This window comes from Nothoprocta perdicaria, unplaced genomic scaffold (assembly GCF_003342845.1).
Source record: "Nothoprocta perdicaria isolate Ctin4 unplaced genomic scaffold, notPer1 scaffold_1, whole genome shotgun sequence".
Taxonomy (NCBI): domain Eukaryota; kingdom Metazoa; phylum Chordata; class Aves; order Tinamiformes; family Tinamidae; genus Nothoprocta; species Nothoprocta perdicaria.
In genome coordinates, this window is record NW_020454093.1 from 7,398,794 (window position 1) to 7,423,610 (window position 24,817).

The 24,817-nt window shown below is 39.5% G+C and overlaps 1 protein-coding gene across 4 annotated transcripts in view; it reads right to left on the reverse strand.

Annotated features, from left to right (window-relative positions):
- The window catches only part of KIF2A (kinesin family member 2A), a 50,067-nt gene that overhangs the window by 24,945 nt on the left and 305 nt on the right, over positions 1-24,817 (reverse strand). For 3 of the 4 annotated variants that reach the window (XM_026037094.1, XM_026037079.1, XM_026037071.1), the window contains exons 2-6: positions 5,785-5,879; positions 4,626-4,745; positions 4,300-4,354; positions 2,043-2,165; positions 1,367-1,467 (exon numbers count right to left, since the gene is read on the reverse strand). In XM_026037094.1, coding sequence (XP_025892879.1) covers positions 1,367-1,467; positions 2,043-2,165; positions 4,300-4,354; positions 4,626-4,745; positions 5,785-5,879 — 494 coding nt within the window. Of the gene's footprint in view, positions 1-1,366; positions 1,468-2,042; positions 2,166-4,299; positions 4,355-4,625; positions 4,746-5,784; positions 5,880-7,160; positions 7,171-24,817 lie in introns of those variants that run through there. The other variant, XM_026037086.1, reaches the window with a different exon arrangement.

A 24,817-nucleotide genomic window follows, 5' to 3' on the forward strand; every position in this document is an offset into this window, starting at 1 on the left:
GACAGCTAGCTCTGGTGCCCAGAGCTCATTAACATTTGCACAGCAGCCAAAATATTAGCTAAAACTGCTTCTGGACTGGTTATAGAAACAGGATAGAAACTTTCACACAACACTAAATGGGGGGGGGGGCGGGGGGGGGGAAGGTTGGTTAATAAGTTGAAATAGAGTGATCTTAAGTCTCTGCATCTGTGACATGGTTAATCCTCATCTCAGATAAATCTGTTCCTTGGAAATTAGAAGTTGACTGCACCTGCAGGATTTTCACTCTGATTACAGTGAACTAAAAAGTAGTTACCAAAAGTAGCAGTACAAAATGCATTAATGCTGAAGTATTTCCCTCTACAATACAGAAATAACTCCTGCTTCTTATGGATACAGTACTTGTCTTCAAATTCTAGTGAAAGCTCCTCCTGTTTGAGGATATTGGCTGCCTAATTATTGCTGTGTTTCACAGCAACAACAAACACTCAAAGCAAAAGAAAGAATAGCTAAGCAGAGATCATCAAGACATATAAAACTTCCTCATACAGAAACTTAAGACTCAAATGCAAAGAAAGTCTTCTTGGAAGTGAAAGAAAAAAATCTAGGTGTAGTACTATGTCAAAGAATTTCAATATATAAAACAAGGATATTTGTTTCTCACAGACCAAGACACAGCAATGTTTTCCATTTCTTCAAATGGGTGAGAATCAGAGAACACAAATTCCACACACATCATTTTAGATCAGCTTAGTTGTGGTGGCTCTTATGTCATTAGTGGATTGGTAGGACCTCTTTAGGGAGCCTAACACATCTACACAGGCCTGTCAACAAGATTATGCTACTAGTTTTGCTAAAGCTTTGACACTACTCTGACAGAAAGTCATTTAATATGAAGAGATTTTCTAACAGGATTAGCAACTTCATCTCTTTCACCAAAGTTTCTAACAACTCGCTGCCAAGCTGCCTGCAGGAAGCAAAGCTAAGACAGAGTTTAAGAAAAAAAATCATTATTCAAACCTAAGTCTCAAATACTTCTACTAGACATCAAGGATCAGATGGAAGAATTTATCAAAACGTTGTAGTACTTCACCTAGAATAGCTACCTTATTTAAAAGCCAAAGGTTTGATTATATTTTATCAATGTGTCCTCCCCCAGAACCACTTACCATATGTACTTGATTTTTAAATAACTACAGAAAGATAAGGTGTTACAGAACTATGGAACTATGCACCAAAAAAATTATCAAACTTGTATATAGGATGAAAACATTTCAAGACTGTAACAGTTCATAAAAATTATTGAAGACTGCAAAAAGCACAAGAATTTTGCATACATATTCTCTTGCTGATATATTTTTTCTGTCTCTGAGCTAAAAATACTAACCTGAGCTCTTTTTTCTCTAAGTTCTTGCTGCTGCAGCCTTCGTTTCTCACGTTTTTCTTGTAATTTTTCAACCTCTTTTACACAATTAGATTTTCTACGTGCTTAAAGAAAATGATGAATATTTAAAAATATTATCAGTTTGTTGCATGAATTTATTATTTACAATAGAACAATCATATTAATTTAGCAATAATTAGAATCCATATATTTATATCGACTAATTTCTCAAGCAAATCTGTATTAGTATAGAATTAATACAGAAATATAATTTCTAAAACATATAAAATAACTCAATTAGAACAGAATCATGGGACAGGACAATAATTACACAAATGAAAATATAAGGAAAATGACCCTCAAAAATTATTTGGACAAATACATGTGATCTCTTGGTTTGAATTCAAAGAAAAAAATAGACAAATTAAAAAAGAACAGTCATGGTGGAAAAAAAAAAAGAAAAAGAAAGGAAAGATGACAAAAATAAACTCCAAATGCTAGAATGACTAGGACAAAACTGATTGATTGTTTAGCCACAGCACTACAAAAAAGCTTCTTAAGGAAGCATTCAGGTAACTGCATATATAGAGTTTTTGTCATTTATGGACAACAACATAATCCAAGAGAATGTACATGTAATGCCCAGAATGAATGAATCCTTGATACACGATTTACATACAAGGGGGTCCAAATTCCTTTTTTGCAGCTTGAACTGGAGATATATCTGAAACACTACCATTCTGTTGTGAGGAGGAAGACTGTTCAGGAAGCTGAGTAGGTCGTGCACGTGCAGAAGCAACTACTGCAAAAGAAAAAGTGATACATTTTCAAAGTCAATCAATAAAGATATTCAGTATGTCATCTTTTCTACTAATGTTATATCCCAACACAATTATTAAATATCAATGCCACATATGGATGTTTTAAATACAACTTGGAATGTACAGATAATGAAATACGTACTTGGAGATGCGCAGTACCTCATTCTGAAGTACTGATTTTTTTTTTCTGTGATAATACCCAAAAACATAGTAAGAAACAAGGCCCTGCTACTTCACCTTCTCTAACAATTACAAAAGGGTTCCAGTCCACTTAACCTATAACTTCTAGAGTAGTAGAGTGATACAAATGAAAAACAATGAAGTGCAGCACCTTCTACAAGTGAAAGAAACAAACCTTTCCGCTACAGTATTCCAGGGGATGTATGCAATTAATATGCCTAACTAAATCTATGCATTGATTTTATATGTAATAAAGACTACAGTTTCTAAACGTGCCGAGTGATGTCTGTTCTTGGTGCATCCTGTGGGAGCTGTGAGCATGCAGACCTCATTAGCAGAGCTGAACATGTTCAGAGTTGCTTCAAAACAACTCCAGTTCAGCTGGGCATCTGCTTACACACAGTGCTAGAGCAGTGCATGAGGAGGAGTATGAAGGTGAAGGCAGTAGTTCTGATTATTACTTTTGAGAGACCCCTTCCAACAAGGCCAGAGGAGTATACAGCATGGAGACAACTATGGAAACAAAATCAGCTAGACAAGACAAATGCCCAAATCAGTTCCAAATATTATGGGAGATATAAATTATAGCATGAATTAAATACACTGAACAGAACAGTGTGTTAAGAAAAGCTTAATTACAAGACTAGCAAATTCTTAAGCAAAATGTGAATTTTAAGAGGCACAGTTCCCATTAAAATGCAAGTTACAGGGCTTATTCCATACCAAACAGATCACTTATTGCAAACGACAAATTGTATGGATATCTGATGCAATCAGGCAATACCAGAGTAGAAAAAGTTTCAAGACAAAAAAAAGTTGACATTAAAAAAATAAAATTATAAAAAGGCAGAAAGTGAGAAGGAAATCACATCAATAGAATGTCTCACAGGTAGATGAAAATATATATAAAATGTCCTGATGAATTTCTGATTTCTGATTTCTTTACACCTCCAGAAGTAAATTACAGAAGGATGAAAGTGATCTCAATGGTTCTCCGGAAGAGATATTGAAGACTTGCAACAAAATCAAAGCTAGAGCAATTCAACTTATTTTTTCAAGTTTAAACAGATAGAAAGGAATCCTACAGTAGCTTGAATTCACACAGAATCACAGAAAGATTGAGGTTGGAAGGCAACTCTAGAGATCATCTAGTCCAACCTCCCTGCTCCAGCACATCCAGGCAGGTTTTGAATATCTCCAAAGAAGGAGAATCCTCTCTGGACAACCTGTTCCAGTGCTCTGTCAATTAAGTCATTAATTTAAACAATAATGTTTGAAGATATCCCATCACCATCATCAATAGAAGTCAGCTAAGCTTAAGCACTGGAGAGAAAATGTCAACAGTTACTAAGCAATTACTATTCCTTCTTATATTCTAAATATATTACATCTATATTCAGCTAATACATATTTCATTCACCCACCCTCCTGTGATAGTTCAGCTTTTAATGTATCTTTTTGCTGTTGACTATAGACTGAGAAATAACTTCTGGAGTTTAAGTAGTCTTTCAGTGAATTCTTATACAGAGACTGCTAAAAAACTGGATGTGTAAGAACTTTTAAACACATCGCTTACTATGTATTTAAGCACCGTGAAGCTGAAGCAAACTGAGCATGCTTCAATTTGGAAAAGTCAAACATGACTCAATGTAGCATAATTAATGAACTTCAAACCTTTGCACCTTCATTCATCTTAACCTTCTTAATCTTGCATTCTTATATGGCACTTGCACATCAATACTATGTGTACAGTATCCATTCCTAAATATTCACAGGAATAATTCCAGGAATTATGTGCTATGCCCTTTACATCTCTTATAAGTACATATTCCACTACAAATGCAGAATTACTACAGAACTTAACATCTGCATGTTTTCCCATGCTTTGACATACTCCCATATTTTCAGCTGCATGAAATGGAAGGATACATTTACCTCTATTATCTCTTGCAGGAGTGTCATTCTTAATTGGTACCACAGTTCGTCGACTCTATAAGGAAAGAGATCTCTATTATTTGATTATCTTACCATTGAAAATGAAAAGTGCAGGCCCACCTTTTCTTATTTCCAACGGAAAAAAACAGTATGACACCAGCAATACAGAAAGGTGATTGCTGCAAAATCTTTCCAAGAAAAGCATGGAATAAGGCAAGCTTATCAAATAGATCCACATACTAAAAGTTAGACTTAAAAACCCAAGGAATATAACATGCAGAAGAGGACTGTAAGTTTAATATGGGTGTTGGGTAGGCAGTACCAACCTTCACAATTTTGTTTACTTTGGCTGATGGAGTAGGTGGTGGTGGTGTCTCTGGACTAGGCTCAATATCGTCATCAGGTGCAAGATCTGGGTTAAGTGAAAAGATGCTCTCCAAGTCAATCTGTTTAAGAGAACATAAGAAACATTTATAAGCCTCTGGATAATTTCATCTCTCCTGTCCTCTCCATCCCTCCTCTTGAGTTTGAGGATACAATAACTCTAGTGTTTTCACACAACTATTGGTTAAGTCTCTTAAAGCTCTCATTTGCTAAAAACAGCTCAAGTTTTGGCTTTTGTATCACTTGAAAACATACTCATTTCAGAAAGCAGATGAATTAAAAATGACCAGTAAATATTCTCAATTTTATAAAGGGCTCAAATTATAACAAAAGTAGTTAGCATTACTGTGGCAAATTGACAATTACTGTAGAATACGAAAGACATTCTATAAAATAGAGAGACCTCAACTACTTGGAATTTCTCAGATGATTCAAAAATTAAAAGCACAAGTGGAAACCATGCTATATTTATCACTTATTTTTCTTGTAAGTGTTATTTATTCACAATGTCATAAGGGTGCAGCAGGGAGGGCTAGGACAGGGATTATATCTCAGAAATACCTGGTTTCAAAACGACTGAAACCTGGTTTCCTGGAAACCTTAGGGGATTTGCTAACAGGTCCAAAATTTACAGGGACAGGGGTAGTGAAGCATAACTGGGACATGCAGATACACAGTTCCACAAGGAAAGCAAGGCTGGAAAATGATTGTACAACAAAAATAAACAAACCAGAAGTTCCGTTCTACAACAACACACACACACTAGATTTCTAACCTGGCCCTTCCACTAGTTTCCTGTCGTGACTGCAAGTCATTGTCCCCCTCAACAATTTGATTTTTCTCCTTCTAAAAAGGGATAATGAGAACAGCCTTTCTAATCTGGTTCAAAATCAATAGATGAAAAGCACTATCTAAAAGCTGTGACACAGATCTCAGGAAGTCAGATTTCATACAAGAGGAACCAAGGGCTGTCCAATAGTCTGGAACCAAAGAATCACAAAGTAATTACAGATTTTCATTTCTTTTTGCTTTCAGTGCAAATTCTAAAGCAGTATGCAGCTTTTTCCTCTTAGGAGAAAAATTTAAAACAATTAAGTTTACCTCTTTGCCTTTAGTGTCTCCATTTTCAATCCATTCAACAGTCACACTTTCATTATCTTCATTTAGAGATGTCACCATAGCTTGGTGAATTCGACCTAGAAAGTAAACGCAAATAATCATTTATTAATATTTGGAAAAGTTTCTCAGAAATTATTTTAATCTCAGTACTGGGAAACAAAGAGAAAAGCAGAAAGGAGGGCTAATAAATAAATAAATAAACAAATAAATAACGATCCCTGACCACTTACTGTAAACTGGCTCAAATCTGATCCACAGAGGGACATTCTAATAAGAGAGCGAAAAGAGAAAAAAAGAAGAAACAGAAAACTGATGGTAAGTCAGCAGAACACCTTGTGAAAAATACACAAATTAAACCCTCCTTTCTTTGAGAGGTTTTGATAACAATTCCAACACCATGAATCTCCTATGGGTGGGAAGGTTTACTGTGGTGCACCACACAAAGGATCAAAGGGTTTTGTTGGTTTTTCTTTCCCTGCCTTTCACAGGCTCCTACATTAAGTGTTCTGACATAGGAGCAAAGCACCTTAAAATTGCATCCTGATATCCATTTCTGATGAACATTCAAACAATCAATAACTCGACTAAAATCAAATTCCCTGCATCAACAATTCAGATCATCATTGTAGAAACTACTGCTAACACAATTTGATGGAGTTAAATTGGAGTTGAGTTGCTACTGCTAAGACTTCTCAGACAAAAGAGCCAAAGTAGCAAGCCTCTGTAAAATACAATAAAAATAGCAAATTTTCTGTAGGAAGAACAATTTTTCATCTTAAATATATAGTGCATCACAAATTCTTTTAATATCATCTGTCACACCTTATCTTATTTCCTGCACATGGTAGTGAGGAGCAATTGTAATAACAGATCAGCTCTGCACTGACACAAAAGGATCAAGACCCAAGTGTCACATTGATTTCACATCATTTCTCTGCCCTCAGAGTACCAAGAACTGGGGTTTCTAAAGCAACCAGGCTGAGAACAACCACTCCTCTAATACTCTCCTCTGGTCAGCTAGAACACAAACAAGCAATTCCTTACTCGATACTAGATTTCAGAAGGAAAACGAGCAGTGCAAAGGAATGCTACAGCATGTTTTGTTAACTCTGGAAAGAAAAAAAGAAGCCCTATGAACTCAGAAACTCAGCACACTTGCTCTTAAATTTCTGTACGCACAGAAAGATTGCACGGCTGCACACGGTAAATCTAGGTACTCTAGCATAAAACTAAGGAGAACAGAATAACTAAAACTCAGTCAAAAACATAGCAAACCCAGGACTAATTCAGTAGCTAGCACCCCTGGGCAGCAGTGTATTCATACATACAATACTTACCTTGCTACAAACATAACATACCTACATAATCCTCTGTAACCTCTGGATTGTCCCTGCCCAAAGTATAGTCATAAGTTCACTCCTCCATTGAAGAGTGCTAAGTAGGTCTTTGCAAAAAACAAACAAACAAAATGCCAGATCCTCCCTTTGCTCCCGGACTTGATTCCTCCTCTCTAGCATTTGCTAACCCCCTTTTTTTCTGAACAAATCCTTCCATTCCTGTTTCCCTAATTCCCCGTTTCTTTCTCTCTCTCAGGTCCCAGGCTCTGCACTTCTTTACACTGTCCGTGAAAACCTGCAGAGAAAGTCTGGATTCCTTCGCTTTTTCTGAAAAGCACCATTTGTATCAATCTGCACTGTTATCAGTTGTTGCATAAGCTGTTAAGACAGGGTGACTAAATAATAACAAACACCTTATCATGATTTATTCACTTCATACATAGCAGGAGACATGCACGAGGCTCATAGTTCTTTTTAAGCTCCAACACAGGCATCCATATGTGCTCAGGTACCAGGGCGATGGCGCTGGAGCGGGACACCCCTCAGTGGGAATCCCAAGACCAGCAGCAAGTGCTCGGAAGATGCACGGCAGGAATAACAGCCCTAGATGCACAGGTTTTCCTCCAATGTCCTCACCCAAGCGGCGCTGGTTGCTCAATGCTGCCCTGAGGACCATGGCCTAGTTCTGTGGTGACGATGCTGCGGGAGGTTCACAGGCATTCCCTCCTGCACGGCACTTCCACGGATGAGCACTTCCATAAAAGTTTTCCTTGTGCACGGTCCTGAAAGCCCCTTTCCACTAACTTTTCTGTAGTTAGTAACTCTAGAGTCCCCATTATTTTACAAAGCCACTGTTTCAAAAAATTTTAACTAGCTTTCTGTTTTATTAGCAAAGAAACAGTAGAATCCGCATCTTTCCTGTCGCAACGTCACACTCTGGGTCTACAGGGGCATTAAACCTAGGTAACACTGTAGGAACTGGAAGGCTCATCAAGCTTACGTTAGCATAACCTATTGCTCTATTTAGTGTTTGGTCCAGTTATCAACCTGAAACATGTAAGCTCAGGAAACATATTCTATACAATGTAATTATTATCATCTTTACAGAATCTGGTAACATGCTAAATATTGAAGGAAGACCACTAATAAATGCTGCAAGCGGAGACACCGTCAACCCTAGGCACCAAGCAAGGCATATTACCTGCTCCTGTGCTCAGATTTACTTTTTGATAGAGAAGAAATAACACTTTAAAATTAAAGGCTTAAATCTTCACCCTAACAAGTGAAAGGAGATCAAAGCAGGCTGCTGAATGAGCAGAAATCCTGCACGCTCTCTCAAGCGCAGTAAGCCAACATCCCTTAACAAAAGAATCACAATCAATCTTCCATATCTGTGCCAACGCTCATCTGCTCGCTGGCCAAGAAAGTCAGGATTGCGTAAACAACATTAACAAAACTAAAAATAATGTCCAACTTCCAAATAGTCTCATTTTAAATAGAAAATGTATACTATAATGTTTAAATTGGCAATATATCTACCCAATTTGTTCCTCAAAATCCTTAATGCGATACTAAAAGTCTTCACGTTATTGAACGTCCAGAAAGCAAATTTACATCTTTACAATTGCCTCTTGCTCTCTGCAAACAGTATTCCATTATATTTTTCTAGTACACAGCTGAATACAGCAGCTGTGAAATTCAGGAATGCCAGCAACCAATTAGGCTGGCATAAACCTCGTCTAGCATATAAAGCAAGACCAAGCTGCAAACACGGAGGCGTAAACGCCAAATGAATCTGCAGAGAGTGGCTGGAGACAATGTCCTCGATTCCTAATGCACTTTTCTAGAGTTGATATTAAAACCTGACACGTAAACGTGGTCATGAATATGCATTATGACAAAAATGAAAACGGGACAAGTGAATAAAGACCATCTTGACACATATATCAAAAAGAAAAGGTGAAAGTACAGCCATAGTGCTGAGACAATGATTCTTTACTCATTTTCTTTAACTTCCAGTTCCTCTCCTCACACTAGGAATCACATCACTGGTAATACCTTTTCCTAGGATGCACTGTTATAGATCCCAGACTAACTGAGAAGTTATTTGAGAAGGTTTTTATTTGTATAAATAAATTCCTCTGTACGGTGCATGGCATCTGGTCTAACTCCTACAAACTAGATCAGGAAGCAAACAGTGCTGCAAACACAACACTAAGACAACGCAAATATACTGGATGCTGCCCCATTGCAATTACCTGGTCTTTGAGTCACATCCTTAAACACACACAACTCCTTATGATATTCTCACCTGTCTCAATACAAGCGAAGAACATCAGCTCTCACTCACTCTCTTCCTAGTCAGCTTATCAAAGCTTGAATACCAGAAGTAGAAAAGAAGAAGTATAAATATGTGCAAAAGTATCAGAAGAATCACTTCCATCGTAAGAGTTCTTGGTCTATTGGTGCAGAAGAAGTTTAGGAGGAAGCAGTAAGAGCAGGAAACCACAGCTAAACTCAGCATTTTAACTCTCTCAGACTGTCAGCAATGCCAAGAAATAGCAACTCCAAGTAGTATTTTGATTCTTGCCTCTAAGTGAAATGACCAATTTCTGCCTGTAAAACTTCTGGAAACTACCACAATTTTGAAGCAGCAACCAATTACAGGACTAAAACCACAGCTTTCTCATCTTGGTAGTACTCTCTAGTAATTTAAGTTACCAGGGTTAAACGCAGACTGGTGTTAAAAATGCTGAAGCATTTGTTGGCATGTGACTCGAGCAGCTTTTCGTGCTCTCAAGTGACTCCAGAAGCAAGGCTGGATAAAGGGCCACAGCCTCTCCAACCATCCAAACAGCGTCCGCCGGCCTGAAGGGACACTGCACTTGCACTTTCTGCACAGAAATTTCATGAAGCCTTAGAAACATCGTTGAGACAACAGCTGCAACTTTACACGTGAGCTCTGGATCTAACTACCGAAAGGAAAGTTTCATAATTTCCACTCTGAATCTCTCCCTCCTTTCCCAGAATGGTGGGAGGACTCAGGGAGAGGCCCATTGATCCCAGCATTTAGCCTCTGGAAGTACATCAATATTAGGGGAACTCAAAAACATACATAGCACAACTTAGCATCTGCATCAGCATTTGCTTCCTGAGGGTGATCATTGCAAGAGCAGCTGCCCATTGCTTAGAGGGTTATAACGTCATTGTGAAACATCCAGGATTCTCTTAAACAAAATTCCTGAGGGACTAACATCCATGTTTCCTCATGAAAGGACTTCCGAACCTGTTATACCCTCACCCCTGCCATGCCACCGCTCACCAATTAAATTATGAAGAACAGAATTGTCTTCACTTTCTTTTAAAAAATACAAACCACTAGTTATGCATAAAAAAATGTGTTTAATAGAGGGACATCATTTGCAAAGCAAAACCTTCAAAATTAGTGTATACTAGAATTACAGGGCTTCCAAAAATTCTCTTCTGTGCTATAGGCTCCAATTTAAATAATGCTTCTGACTGAAGAATTTTCCTACTCCTGCAGAACTGGAAGGAGGAACAGGGGACTAATGCTTCACCTCCAAATCAGAACTATAGCAGAATTCCACGAAAAAAATCCCAAAGCAGAAAGAGAATTCCCACCTAGGGCTCTCCAATAACATTAACAATGCCAATGTTCTAACTCATTTGATCAACATTTGCCATGTTTCTCCCTGTACTGTATATACAGCCTTCTGTTAATCCCCAAGGAAAAAATGGTAGTTATTATTGACAGATGTTTCTTTTTCCACAACACTAACCATGCTTGATTTCATTTTCCCAAAGCTTCATTTATCCAAACAAGTAGCCCAGGCATAATGAACTGCCTGCGACTTCCCTGTTATGACAATCCACCTTTATCTCCTTGCATCTACCACAGTTGTTTTGGTTTTGTGTTACCCACCCCATGGTTTGTTTTACTTCTGCTGCGCTATCTGGCATGTTACTATAGCTTCAGTGTCATCAGACTAGCAAATGGGTTACACAGTTCTTAAGTGTTAAAAATAGTACCACTCATTTCATTTTTAATTAAAGACACATTTCAATATCTATTTTTGTGAATGATCACTACCAAATAATTTGGTAGTTTTTAAACTCTACAGAGACATCTGAGTCGTGCATCAAACATACTACAACTGCACCTCATGAGCTCTGCAACCTTCGCAAGACTACAGGGGCTTGGAGAACAGAAACTGGTATCTACCCAAATGAAATTTCTCACATCTGCTTAGATTTAAGTTTTGAATTAAAATATAGTTTAACCTACTCTTCTCTTGTATCTGGAAAGCTACCAGGAGAAACTCTCCATAGAAGATACGCACCCAATTTCTGTGCAAAAAAATAAAAGTGGTGCTTTAGAACAAACAGCTCTTATTGACAACCCATTAACAAACGCAGAAAAAAAAGAAAAAAACCCACACACATGCTATTCAACTGTTCTATTTAGCTTCAAAATACAAAGAGTGCTTTTCATGTCCCTTATACAGCAAACAAGGCAAGTAACTTCTTCATCATCCTTGCTTTTAACAGCAGTAACAAGAAAAATAAAGCAAAATAAAAACTAAAACATAAGTCTTCTGTTCAGTCCACCTGATCTTGCTAAGTGTCTATAGTGCTGCATCTTCTCTAAATAAGGTACCTAGAGCTCTTTCCCAGGGCTGCTGTCGCAATTCCGGCTGCAATGCATTCATTTTTTTGTTTGTTGTTTTGTTTTCCTGGCCTCTTATTCTCCCAGTTGATCTATAAATTTCCCTTGCATTCAAAACAGTTTCTTGTGGCTTCCCCAGTTAGAGGAACCCTTCAGTCTTCGCTTGCTTTCAGAGCAGGTCTGGTTGCTTTTGGGAGCGGGGGCTAGTTCTCTTTTAACACATTTCAAGATGTGTCATGTCTCATTAGGGAGCTCTTCCGATAGCATCTTCCCTCCATTTATTTACTTTCAGAAGATGTAATTACCCAGGAAGTCTATGGAAATGGTGCCAGTGGCTTCACAAGTAAATGGAAAGTGAAACTCACGGCTGTAACATCTGGAAGCGACAGGTACATCCTGCTTCTCTGGCGTGGAGCTCGGAGACTTGTGCTGCGCGGTTATGGGCTGAGCTGCACGGGAACCTCTCAAGGGCAGACAAGGGCGCAGTTCTGCGAGGGTCTCGCCGGCACGGCGCGGCCTGCGAGGGTCTCGCCGGCACCGCGCGGCCTGCGAGGGTCTCGCCCGCACCGCGCGGCCTGCGAGGGTCTCGCCCGCACCGCGCGGCCTGCGAGGGTCTCGCCCGCACCGCGCGGCAGCCCACCCTGTCCTCAAGGGCAGACCACTTGTCCACATACAGCTTTCCCACAGAAAAAGGGATTGGGAAGAAACCACCATATCTAACACACTGAAATCTGTACAAGAAAGGCAAGCCTACCTAATCTGTTCCACTCTGAGCAGCACCACCTTTTATCAACACCCACAAGCAGGAAAAGATGCAATCCTCCACCTGAGGTCCAGACTGCTTTCCACATCAACATTGATTACAAAATTACAATAATTCTAAGACTGCCCTCGCTTTCCCCCTTGTCACTTCCCACTGCTGATTCCCATAATTATTCTGTGAGGAACTAGATCATCAAGATTTTTCTCCTGTCATTCACAGCCTATGGTCTTCCAAATGATAACAGAAACACGTGATCATTCCTTTGTGCTGTTACAGAATAGAACAGTTGGGCTAAAATGTATTTCTTATTTTTTTTGGCACAATATAATTCGCCATTGAGATGGTAACTCCCACTCTCACATGGTAATTGAGTTTCCTAAGAACAATGTTACTACTTGTGTTATGACCAGTAGTGAATAATTATAATGAGTTAAAAAAAAAAAAAAATCCAACCTCCACAGTCCTCCACTGTTTGTTACTACCCCTACAGATGAAGGGCCATTAGTTCCTAGAGTGCTGCTATTGGATTTTTACCATTTTTCCCCCCATTTTAGAGCAAAATCAAGGTGACTAAGCTTCAAGCACTTCTGAAACTGATGTTCATGTCAGGATTTATTGCTCCATGACATAAAAGTCTTCTATTCAGTTAGGCTGGGCTTGTCACTGCTGTACTGGAATGATCTTTCTCCCTGTGGGGAGGGAGGCAGGTTCTGTGAGAATCTGTCACTTTGCTGTTACTGAACCTCCAGCAACAGTAGAGCCCAGGAACACCCTTCCCGTTCTCCAGCAGCAGCTACTCCTAGATTGAAATAAAAACATCCAGGTTGTGGAGCTCAGCACTGACTTTCTTTACAGATCATACCAGGGACAGAGCTCCTAGGACAAACGGTGCAGACTGGGCCCCATCCCTAACTTCTGGGATGGCACCTTGCACTGCAGCTCACAGCTTTACTTAAATCTGATCTGCTTAGCACAGATCTGCGGCTTTGTCTGCAGCAGCAGCTGGTGTCCTGTGACAGCAGCACCTCTGCAGAGCAGAGCAGTCGGTGCTGAGGATCCAACACTCACACACTCGGTGTTTTGGAGGGGACTGAGAGGTTACTTCGGACTGCTTGGTCTGGTGCCACAGTCCGAGCATCCATCAGCTGCTGAAGTGCTTCACATCCATTTCTTGAGTGCGCCTTCCAGCTAAATTTCATCCAAAAGGAATTTAGCAGGCTCCAAGGCCATTTTCAAAGTGAAATAAAGCACAGAGCGAGCAATTAAGGGACAATATGAAAATACATGTCCAAAGTGCACTCTTGATGTGAGCTGAAATGTGTATCTACGTGTGCTTTGCCTAGGGTCCCAAGAAGGACCCATACAGCTCCGAGACCCAGGCAAGCGCGACACTCGCCTCAACGCGGCAGCTCCGTCCTGGGCACTGGCAGCCAGAACAGCTCTGGCCTATTCTGAAATCTCAGCCTGCCATCCAGGAGCCAGGCTTGGGCTGTCTATAAAAGGCAGACATCTGATTCACTCCACATGGCAGCCTGCAAGTGAAGTAGCCTGCACAAAGCAAGAAGGATCATGGTACCATGGTACCAGGACACCCTAGACTGAAACAAGGAACAAGATAAAGTTACAGTGCGTACACAGCCATAACACTCAGAAGCTCTGAAACATCTTAATCCTCTCAGCAAGAAGATTTCATGCAAACAAGCACTAACAAATGAGGGGACTGGGTTAGCAGAACAGGGCTTTCTTTTGTGAAGGGACCTTCCAGAACATCAGCTCAAAACTTAAATGTTAGATCCTGCCAGATACTCAATTACACTCTGAATTATAGCAGGTTTGGGGTCCTGTGCATCCCTCAGCACAACAGCCTTTCAGATAGTAAGATGCCATGACAATTGTGAAGACCTTCAAAACCACCTCTCAAAAACAAAGGATTAGACAAAAGGGTAGCAGAAGAGTTTAAATATAGACAGTAGGCAAGGCACTCGGGAAAAATCAATACTCTAACTTATTCAATGAAATGCTGAAACTGAAACTAGTAGTTACAACTCAAAAAAAAAAAAATCCTTGTCACTTACCATTCTATAAAATCATTGGCTCAATATGCAGATGCAACTACAACAGATGAGTCAATAAAATACTGGCCACCACCAGGAAGCTAGACAAAACTGAGGTCACTTCAAAGTTACATAAAGCTTTAGTGCACCCGTATCTTAAGTTAGTGTTTAGCTCTAGTTTTCATAGCTTAAAAAGCAGATGCAGCAGAACTAGAGTAGCTAAAGAGCAGAACAACTAAGATGACCAAGAGGGTGAAGCAGGCAGAGATTAAGAATGCCGAGATTTCCCATTTTCAAGAGCAATCTTCATTTTGCCACAGATCCAGCAGGTAATCTTCTTTCCATAGCATAAAAGAAACTCGAAACAAAACAATCCCCAACCTTTTTCAAAATTCACACGAAGTTCCCCAGTACCCACAGGTCATTTTCACTGCTCATTGCAACACCCCCCTGCAGCTTTGAGGATTGAGGGGGGAAAAAAAAACCCAACCAATTGTTGACTTTATTTAGGCAAGAACAAGATATCAATGTATGACATAAGAGTATTTTCTGTCATCTCTCACATTTTGCATTTACTGCAGCAGCATGAGTGATGCTTTTCATTCAACTGCTCGTGATGATATTCACATCTTTTCTGTAGGCTGACAACTTGTTTACAAGTTGTAAACAAGTTGTAGGAATAGTTCAGCGTCTTCTATTTTTATTTTATTTATTAAAATTGAATATAATTTGAAATCTTCTTCCACATCTAGCCAGCTATTGCTTGGAGTCTTCTTAAACAATTTTGCTGGTAGCTTCTTTGAAACCTTTAAAATTGTTTCTGAAAGAACAGGTCCTCTGTAGAATTATTTGTTAGACATGTTTACAGATCAATATGCTCCGTATTCAGTATAAATTTCAACCTAGTATGCAGTAGTAAAGATAGATTCAGTCAAGTAACTCTTTCAAACAGCACTGGGGTTTAGTGGTTATAGGATAATGTTTGAGCTTCTCTACAACAGCATTTAAGACTGTGGTGGATTCAAATGGTGTGGTGGATACTTCTGCCAAGAGGTTAAGATGACTTGGCCAGTTTTCATGCTTCCTTCCCCCTTTCTTTTTTTTGTCTGTTCTTTGAATAAATGGCAGGGACTTCTTTTTTATGATTTTTTTGCTTTCTTGGAAGCTGACAGTAGCCAACTAGAAACAATTGCTTCTTGCATCACATACAAAATTTCTACAAACACCTTTATATATATATATATATAGAGAGAGAGAGAGAGAGAGAGAGAGAAATTTATATATAAATATATCACAGACCATTCGCTATTTGACTCATTGCATCAATCAGATTTTTTATTTATTTATATATTTTATTTTTATTTATTTATATATTTTATTTTATTTATTTATTACAGAACTATCAACTGTAGCTCCTGGTTAAAACTTAGCCAGAAGTTTCCAGCTCTATAAAAGTTTAAAGTCTATTTTTGCCTTTTCTTAACATGGTTCCAGAAGTCCAAGCTCAAAACAGTAGGTAAATGTTGAACGACATTTAAATTCTACTCTACTGTTTGATGAAAGCTTAGTGTAAATTAAACATATATATATATTTATCAAGAGATACTGATTTATACATTCATCCCTTTCATCTCCACCTGAATTCCTATCCCAATACGCCGTCAAAATGAACAGGAAAGTTCAATTCATAAACAAAGCACAGAGGAACATGTGAACCCAACCTGAAATTGAATCAGGAACTTGGAGGATTCCAAAATCTACAGTGTGCACGCGCATTTCAAGCTGAATTCACTTCACTTTGGCTAGAGCCAAAGAGGAAGCACTGAGCTTCACCACTGTAAATTATTCATGTCTAGCAAACACGTTCATAAATCAGTACAAAGTCCATCTCAAACTCTTTACATAGTTCACCATCAAAAGGAAATTACCTCATTATAGTGATTAACAACTGGACTAAAAAAATCCTAGCCTCCAACTCTGCAAGGGCACAAATACGCTCCGTAGGAGACCTTGCTTCTGGACAGAGGTCTTCGAACAAAGGTGGCCCGTGCGCCCTCCCTTCACCTGCGTGTGCACTAGGTGTGTTCTTCCACTGCAGCCAACTCGTTGCATATGAGTCCATAAGCAACAGGAAATACTGCAGATACTCACACTTTTGATATCTAGAATTAGGCAGACTTTTCACTGCCTGATGTGAGCCTTGATAAACTCCAACTTGTACTTTTCTGCAAGAGTTTTCAAGTTTGGAGTCAGTAGCTTATACCTCATGCAATCAAGACTGCTACAAAGTAAAAACAATATGCTATGTTTATTAAAGCACCAGGCAAAGTAGCAATGTTTGAATAAAGCAGATCAAAAGCCTCTGCTATCACATTCAAGCCTTTAAGTAGCAAAATCACTGATTTTTCTTCTTCATGAGCCAAATATAAGATTAGACTCAGTGCGGCTGAGCAGACATCCATTCAAAACAAAAGCTCAAGAAACTGTGATGAAGTGGCTTAGTTACCAAATCTAACAAATAATTCCCTTAAGAGAAAAAAAAAAAATCACTAAATATATCACTTAAATTCCTGGTCAGAATTACTTATGAACAAAAGAACCTCTATTTACTCCTTTAAATTAAGTTGGATTGCTAGCAACATAAAAAAAAAAAAAAAAAAAAAAATTTAACAGCAATCAAAAATCTCTTAGGTATATTCTGCTCATATAGATGACCCACTGCACTACAGACATTCAAAAAAATTAAGCACAGATCTAAAATTCATTCAATTTTCTAGGAAAGAATTCTAATGCAATTTTCCAAGCAGCTTTATCACCTTTTGTCTGTCAGACATTAAATTTAGTTTTAAGGATTTAGCAATGAATTTGAAATGCTGCCCTGAATTCGAAAGCATCAAAAAATATCTCCACAGAACACTCTTCTACCCAGAAAAGGCAAGACAATCTAGGTAACACGGACCCAGAGGACTATCTATGGCTACTTTCTTTTCCATGAGTGATGAACAGGTCAGAGAGAGAGAGCAGGAAAATGTAAGAGCATTCAGCCCAGTATTCACCCTCCAACACCGGTTCCACTTTAGAAAATAATCTAACACAACGGATGTGCTCCACCCATCCTCCAGCAAATCAAAGGTTTATGGATTGATTAAACTGACCTGCTTTTCATGATATTTGCTGGGTATGCGAGTAAAATGTATTTCCAGAATGCTGGATATAGCCAGTACTGCGTCATAACTGAATATTTATTACAGATTTCAAAGCACCCCTTTTGAAGCCACCAGGTCAAATGGAAATCATGTCGCTCACCTATCACTCACCTGTCTATCTCTAGATTGGGAACAAGAGCCAGCTATAGGCATTTTAATTCTTAGACGGAAAACAAAAATAGCACCACCAAAATAGTGTTAAAAGAACGTGTGTTTTAGGGAAGGGAATGGGGGCAGCAAAAGAAACATCACGTGCATATACACAGACACTCTAAGAACAGGCTCACAGATAAAACTAATAAGCTTAAAACAATCTATATCTGGATTATGACAGTTTGTGTTCTCCAGCCTCCCTCCCTTGTTTCTCACAGCCCTGTTTTTTTCAAATCGATCATTTCCCTGCCAACTTACAACATGTTTGACTGAAAACTAATGCTGATGCAGCAGAAAGCCAAAAGCAGCCCAGATTTAACCCACTTTGAACAGCTGTGCAATCACACCAATAGTCAAGCTACACTGTAGATAACTTAATTATGATGCCTGCCTGAAAATCTTAAGTATAAAAAAAGCTCTGCTGAAACCCAGGAAAAAAAATGATCCAAACAACATAACTAGGAAAGTATATCTGAATGTCTAAGTCCAATGCAGTACTGAGAACATTTTAAATAAAACCTCAGACGCCAAGTCACAATAAAATATACTGAAGGTTTGGAAAATACAAAAGCAGCTAAGCTTAAAAATACAGCATCAGAAAGAGCTGCAACACAAGTAAGAATTCACTTATGAAAAGAAGCAACTGGTAAAACTGGATAACATATATAAGCTTTCAAGCAAAAAAGAATTGCTCATCTACTTGAATGCTTGTTCATATTCTTGAAATAGGTGAGTGATACATCAAAAAGCTATCACAGCTCAGTAAAAATCTTCTACCCTAGCGACATTTGAACATACTTGCTTAAAGCATCGATGCTTCCAAATAACCATGCTACAGAAGCATTATGAGAAATTAATTATTAAAAGCAAATGTCTTCCTAGATACTTTTTAATTTTAAATTACAAATATCATCATGCTTGACCATAAATTTTGTTTACTACAGACTTCTCATGAGTGCTGAGGGAGCTGAGGAACATCTTGCTAGGTCACTCTCTATCATCTCTAAAAGGACATGTAGAACAGGAGAGGTGCCTGAAGACTGGGATACGGCAAATGCCACCCTCGTCCTCAAAAGGGGCAAGCAAGAGAACCCAGATGCCAGAACGGATGCCATCTCTAAGCATGTGAAGGGTAAGAAGGTGATCAGGAGCAGTCAGCATGCCTTCACCAAGTGGGAATCACACTTAACCAACCTGAGAGCTTTCTACAATGTCTAGGGACACCCAGACAGGTAGACAAGGGTAGAGCACTGGATGCTGTTTAGCTTGACTTCAGCAAGGCTTTTGCCATTGCCTCCCATAACATCCTCACAGGAAAGCTCAGGAAGTGCGGGATAGATGAGCAGACAGGGAGGAGAACTCAGAGCAGGCTGAATGGGCTCAGAGGGCTGGGATCAGCATTGCAGGTTGGAGGCCTGTAGATAGCAGTGTCCCCCAAAGTTAACAAAGTTGAGGCTGCTTGGGAGTCCTAACTATGACCTTCTGTATCTTACTATTTGCATTACTTCGGAAATCTAACTTAAAAGTTAGCTTAAATCCTTAATCAAAAGCCATTAATTCTTCTCCTCCGCAGAAACTGTATTTTACAATGGGTTGACCTCATCATTCTCTTCCTGGTCTCAAGTTGCCAGTATGATGAGGAAGAAAAGATAACCCAACAACAAGAGAAAAAAGTTCAAAAGAAAACCGTATTTTATGATACAAGCAATTAACATTGCCAGAGACAGAGTTTAAACTTAATAGCTGAATTTACTTCATTCAGTTATTTTCGTCTCAAACACAGAAAACACAATAGCACATTTCATAGGTCAGTTGAACAAAAATGTTACAGATTTTTGTGCCACACAGGAAAGCAGCTGATGTGGTAAACACTTCATACCATTTCTTCATTTTGTGCCTCAGTAATCGGACATAGGAGAGGAACTCAAAAGGCTAATTCATCTTCTGGGGCAAATAAAGAGAGATACTTCTGGGATGACACTACTTTCTACTCAGGCATGACCTCTTCCCAACCACTTATCATCTCTTCCCACCTCGACAATACCACAGCAGCAAGGCAAAGTCTCCAGACTGTAAAGCCATAAGAAGGAAACATGACTGTATGTGGGCACAGGCAACAGGCTCCTATAGAGAGTAGTGGAACGAGCAGAAACTTTACCTGGCAAGCATAAGACAATAACCACACAAGCCTGCAATAAAAGCTGTTTAATCCTAGCAACCGTATACAGCTCTAAAGACATGACTGCTAGCAGTGCTGCACTGAACATGCCCAGGGAACTACAAAGAAGATTCTCTGAAGAGTAGCATTTCAACTCTTGTCATTCAAGAGCTATTTATACAAAATACAGAAGACATACATAAAAAAAAACCCTGAGAACGTGCAAACTAAAGTGAAAATCCACTTGCTGAATAACAAAAAGCTAAATGTTCAAAGTATCATTTTAAAGAAGTGAAAGCAAGTTTAATGCACTCTCTTGGTCAACGCTTCTGCAGGTACGAGACCCAGAAACTCTGGATATAAAAATACAAGAACAATTATGCTCAGGCTGGATATTGGACCTATGGGCTCAGCTGACAAAAACAGACTTAAAGCTGTGTGTGTGTGATCCGGGCACTATGGCAGGACAAAGACACATTGTGTCAGTCAGTATGGCTTACACAGGGATTAGGTAATTGAGTCAAATGACTTAAATGTGGTAACAGAAAAGTCTTAATCACAGGGCAAGAACAGATATATGTCACCAAAGGAAAAAGTAAAAGCACATTACCATTTAAATCTGCCCTCAAGAGCTTTTTTTTAAATAGTGCAACTACCCAAACAATTTTTTTTCTATAGTATTAAATACTTTCCACCTAGCTATAAAATTGTTGCTATTGGGAGCTGTACATAAAAATCAAGCTCCTCATAGAGGCTTGCACAAAAGACAGAGGATGGTATGGTCCTTTCAACGGTAAGAAACATCAATTTTGCACAAGTCAGGCTTTAAACAATATACTAAAGCACTCTCTGTTACAAAATTCAGTGTTGACAGTGTCTGAAAGCTGAACCACTACCATAATGTTTTGGCAAACATAAGGAGAGAAGAATCGCCAATAGCTTCTGGGACTAGATGGATTATCTTTGACCGTGACCACTTGCCAATGCTTGAGACAAGAGAAGAAAATATTCAAGTAGGCAATTAGAGAACAGCACAGCCACAGGGATGACTTATTCCTAGCTCTCATAAACTAGAGGTCATTTAAACTGGAGGCCAGTAGGGACAGCAACTACCTTTCAAGACTGCCACATTTGTAATTGTTACCGTAACACTGGATATTCCTACCACTTATATCAGGGTTTTTTTTTTTTTTTTTTTTTTAAATCGTGCTAGGCTTCTGGCCTCAACATCCTCTGGTAAAAAAAGATCTATGTGATAATGTACTCTTGTTTATTCCCTTTTATCAATTCAAGTTTTCTTACTGACTGCTTCAGTTCTAGAAGTGGAGAAAAGTGGGGACAAATCCATGATTTTTCTTCTCTACACCAGATGTTGGCCAATTCATATAAAACCACCATTTCTCCTTTCCTGGAAGATCCATCAAATCTTTAGTCATTCTTCTTAATTACAACAATGTCCCTCCCCTCATTTCTGTTCCATTATTTCTGACACAGAAAGAAAAAAATTATACCACCCTTTCCAAATGAGCAAATATATAATAAATATCCGGTTTAGGTAGAATTTCAGATTTAAAAAGACTCAGAGAATGGGAACAGCCTGAGGATGAAACGGCTGAATACAACTGGAGTGTAAAAGTAAGGAAAAATACCAATCAAAATCCTAAAGATCTGCAGGGCATAGGCAGACTTATCTTACGCCAGCTAAAGACAGCATTTAACAAAAATAATTTAATCTGCTCTTTCTCCAAAATAGCTGTAGAGATCTTCACCATCACTAGATAACGAGTAAGAACTGGCAAGAATATTAATACAGAGAAAACCGTGCATATCCTGTTCTTATATGTACAAACTCATAAGTAGAGCAGCAATTACCTGAACAAATGGAATTCACAAACAAATGATCATATTTGGATCTCAGAAAGGCGCATCTTCTGGGAGGATTGGTCTGGGCTCCCTTCTGGCAGGAAATTCATTTCAGCTGGTCTCAGAGGGACCTTCCAGGCCACACTTTCATCCTCTGCACTTCTATGTGCTAAGGCACATTTTTTCAAGACTGGTAATGCAGTCCATTATTAGTGATCCACAAGCTAAAAATGAATGGGTTCCTTTTGTCCCTTTCCCTTTCCAAGTCATACTACACAGGTATATTTCAAGCAACAATCGTAAATTGCCTGAAATAAGGCGTAAATTTCTGTATTCTGAAGCAATTATAAAAGCCAAACTCAATGACCACTTAAGATGCTCCTAGTTTATGTGAGCAGAACTAGTTATTCCTTGTAATTACAACAGGAAATATTATCTGTAACTCTAGACAACATTTATACCACTGTTTATACACAAAGAAAAGAACAGGCAACCAGCAAGCAGCTCTGCAGCGTCAGTTCTTGAAAATGTTGACTCTTCTCCAAATACTGTTTTTCATGTTTTTGGCTATGAGTTCTAATAACATATTTGATTTGTAAAATATCAGTTTTCTACCCAGTCCAGTAAGAAATCTATCATGGAACCCTGAAACTTAATTAGAACTTCTCAAAATGACAGAAAGTGCAAGTTTCCTTTCCAGAATGTTCTGGTCTCCTTCTCACATTTTTTGTGTCTTTGCAATTTTAATGCAAGGAACAAGTATGAATGGATGTTTTACATGGTGCTTGATGTTTTACAAAAAAAGGATGTTCTCCACAATTCCTTGAGTAAAATGCAGAGTTTTCTGGAATTAATAAAGCTCTGCATTCAGAAAAGTATTTAACATAACTAGTGGACAGATGGAAAAAATATTTTCTTTTTCACATTATCCCATAAAGAAAATGAAATTTTACTCTCCTCCAGATTCAGCAAACAACCAGATGGACAATGGAATTTTAAATATACTCAGTTTTTAAAAAGGACTTCCTTCCGTCCTTCCTTCTCCCTGCAGAGAAAGCAAAATGTGAACAATAGCCCAGACCAACACACTGCCTTCACCATAGGTTTCTCGCATGGTTTTCCCGGTGCTTTCAGCCCAGGGCAGCTGAGAGGATACCTAGGCCCCACTGCACCCCGGTACAGCTCTGAGTGGAGCAGATCTGGGCAGCTCATTGAGAGAAAAGATCGCTCTTCTCACCTCCCTCCCAACCACGGATTTCTGACAATCTGTGGTATTTTGGGGGCCACAGACCCCTCTGTGAGTCTTGCTAGATGAGGGAGACAGTCTGCAGGATAAAACACAGCCAGTGGGCACAGGTAGCAAATCCTCCCCTGCTCAGAAGTTCATCTTGACTCCACGTGCAGCCACAGTTCAGGTTGGCAGCCTGCCTTTCGAAAGGCAACGCAACCTAAAATCAATCTAGTGATGACAGTGACCAATATCTTTCTCAAAATGTTCCTTTACATTTCCCTAGGACAGTTTTTCCTATAGTTTACTGGGAAAAGAATCACAGATTGCTGCCACTGGATGGGCTATAACATCTCTTCTCCACAACAAACACAGGGATATATCACAGTAACCAGAACCCAGCAATTCTGGTAAGAAATTTCACATGAGGACCAAGCTAATACAAATTGCTCAAAGCCCACAATCTGAGCAACTGTGAAGATACATATATTACTGAGGTGCAGTGTACTTGATGTGCTGTATCACATATGTAAGTGATAGAGCAAAATATGTAAATCATCCACAGTAATAAAAATAAGCATCATTTTGTTAAAGAATCACTTCTTACATTGCAAGTGAGAAGAATTCCGCAGAAGGGAAAAAAAAGGAAATAAAGCATTCTCGTCCATTATTTTACGAAGACAACACATCACGCAGCAGCATTTATGAGAAGTGCATCAAAACTTCAGGGAAACCTCAGATCTGCAGCAAGTTAGGCGAGTAACTGCTAAACCTATCAGGTTATTCATGGCCCACAAGCCACGAAGCACAAATTGAGGGGTTAGGTATAACAGAGCGTCCAGCTAACTCCGAGAATTAGATTTTTATTGCAGGGTTGAGCTGCAGTATGGATCATCAGACCGACAAGCTGCATAAAGGTTTGCTGCCTATCGCCTGCCTCATACCGAAGCCCTGCCGTCTTTAGTACCTCAGATCTTCAGGTTTTTCTTGGATTGGATTAGTCTTTAGAAAGATCCTAAACACTAGGGAAAAAAAAAAAAAAAAAAAAAAGGCTTTACAGCAAAGCCCAGCTTAACCCCACCCAGCTTGGTAGATCTCATGGATGTCACCCAGGCCAAGAAGAGTTGACACATTCCCCATCAGATTAAGGAGCTGAAGTCACACGCAACCTGCCATTGATTCAGCCATTGAACTTCTCCTCTCAGCTCCCTCCACCTGGAGAAATATGAATAGCCCGGAGCCTACATGGGACACACAGATACACACACTCCCTTTATTCACAGCATTCCCGGGTGGCACCACAGCCGGGAGACGCCAGGCCGGGTGAGAGACGCGGGCTCCCAACGAGAGGGGCTCCTCAACGAGGGGCCCCGGGCAGCGGGAGGCCTCTGTTCCTGCTGCGGCCCTGGGCAGCGGCGGCGGGAGCGTTTGGCCGAGCCACGGAGCGTGCCCGCCGCTGCGCGCGCCGTGTCCTTCGCTCCGAGCCCGCACCGAGCTCTTCCTCCGCGCAAGGCCGCGGCTCCCCCCCCCCGCCCGCGCCCTCCCCCGGGCCCTCCCACAGACCCT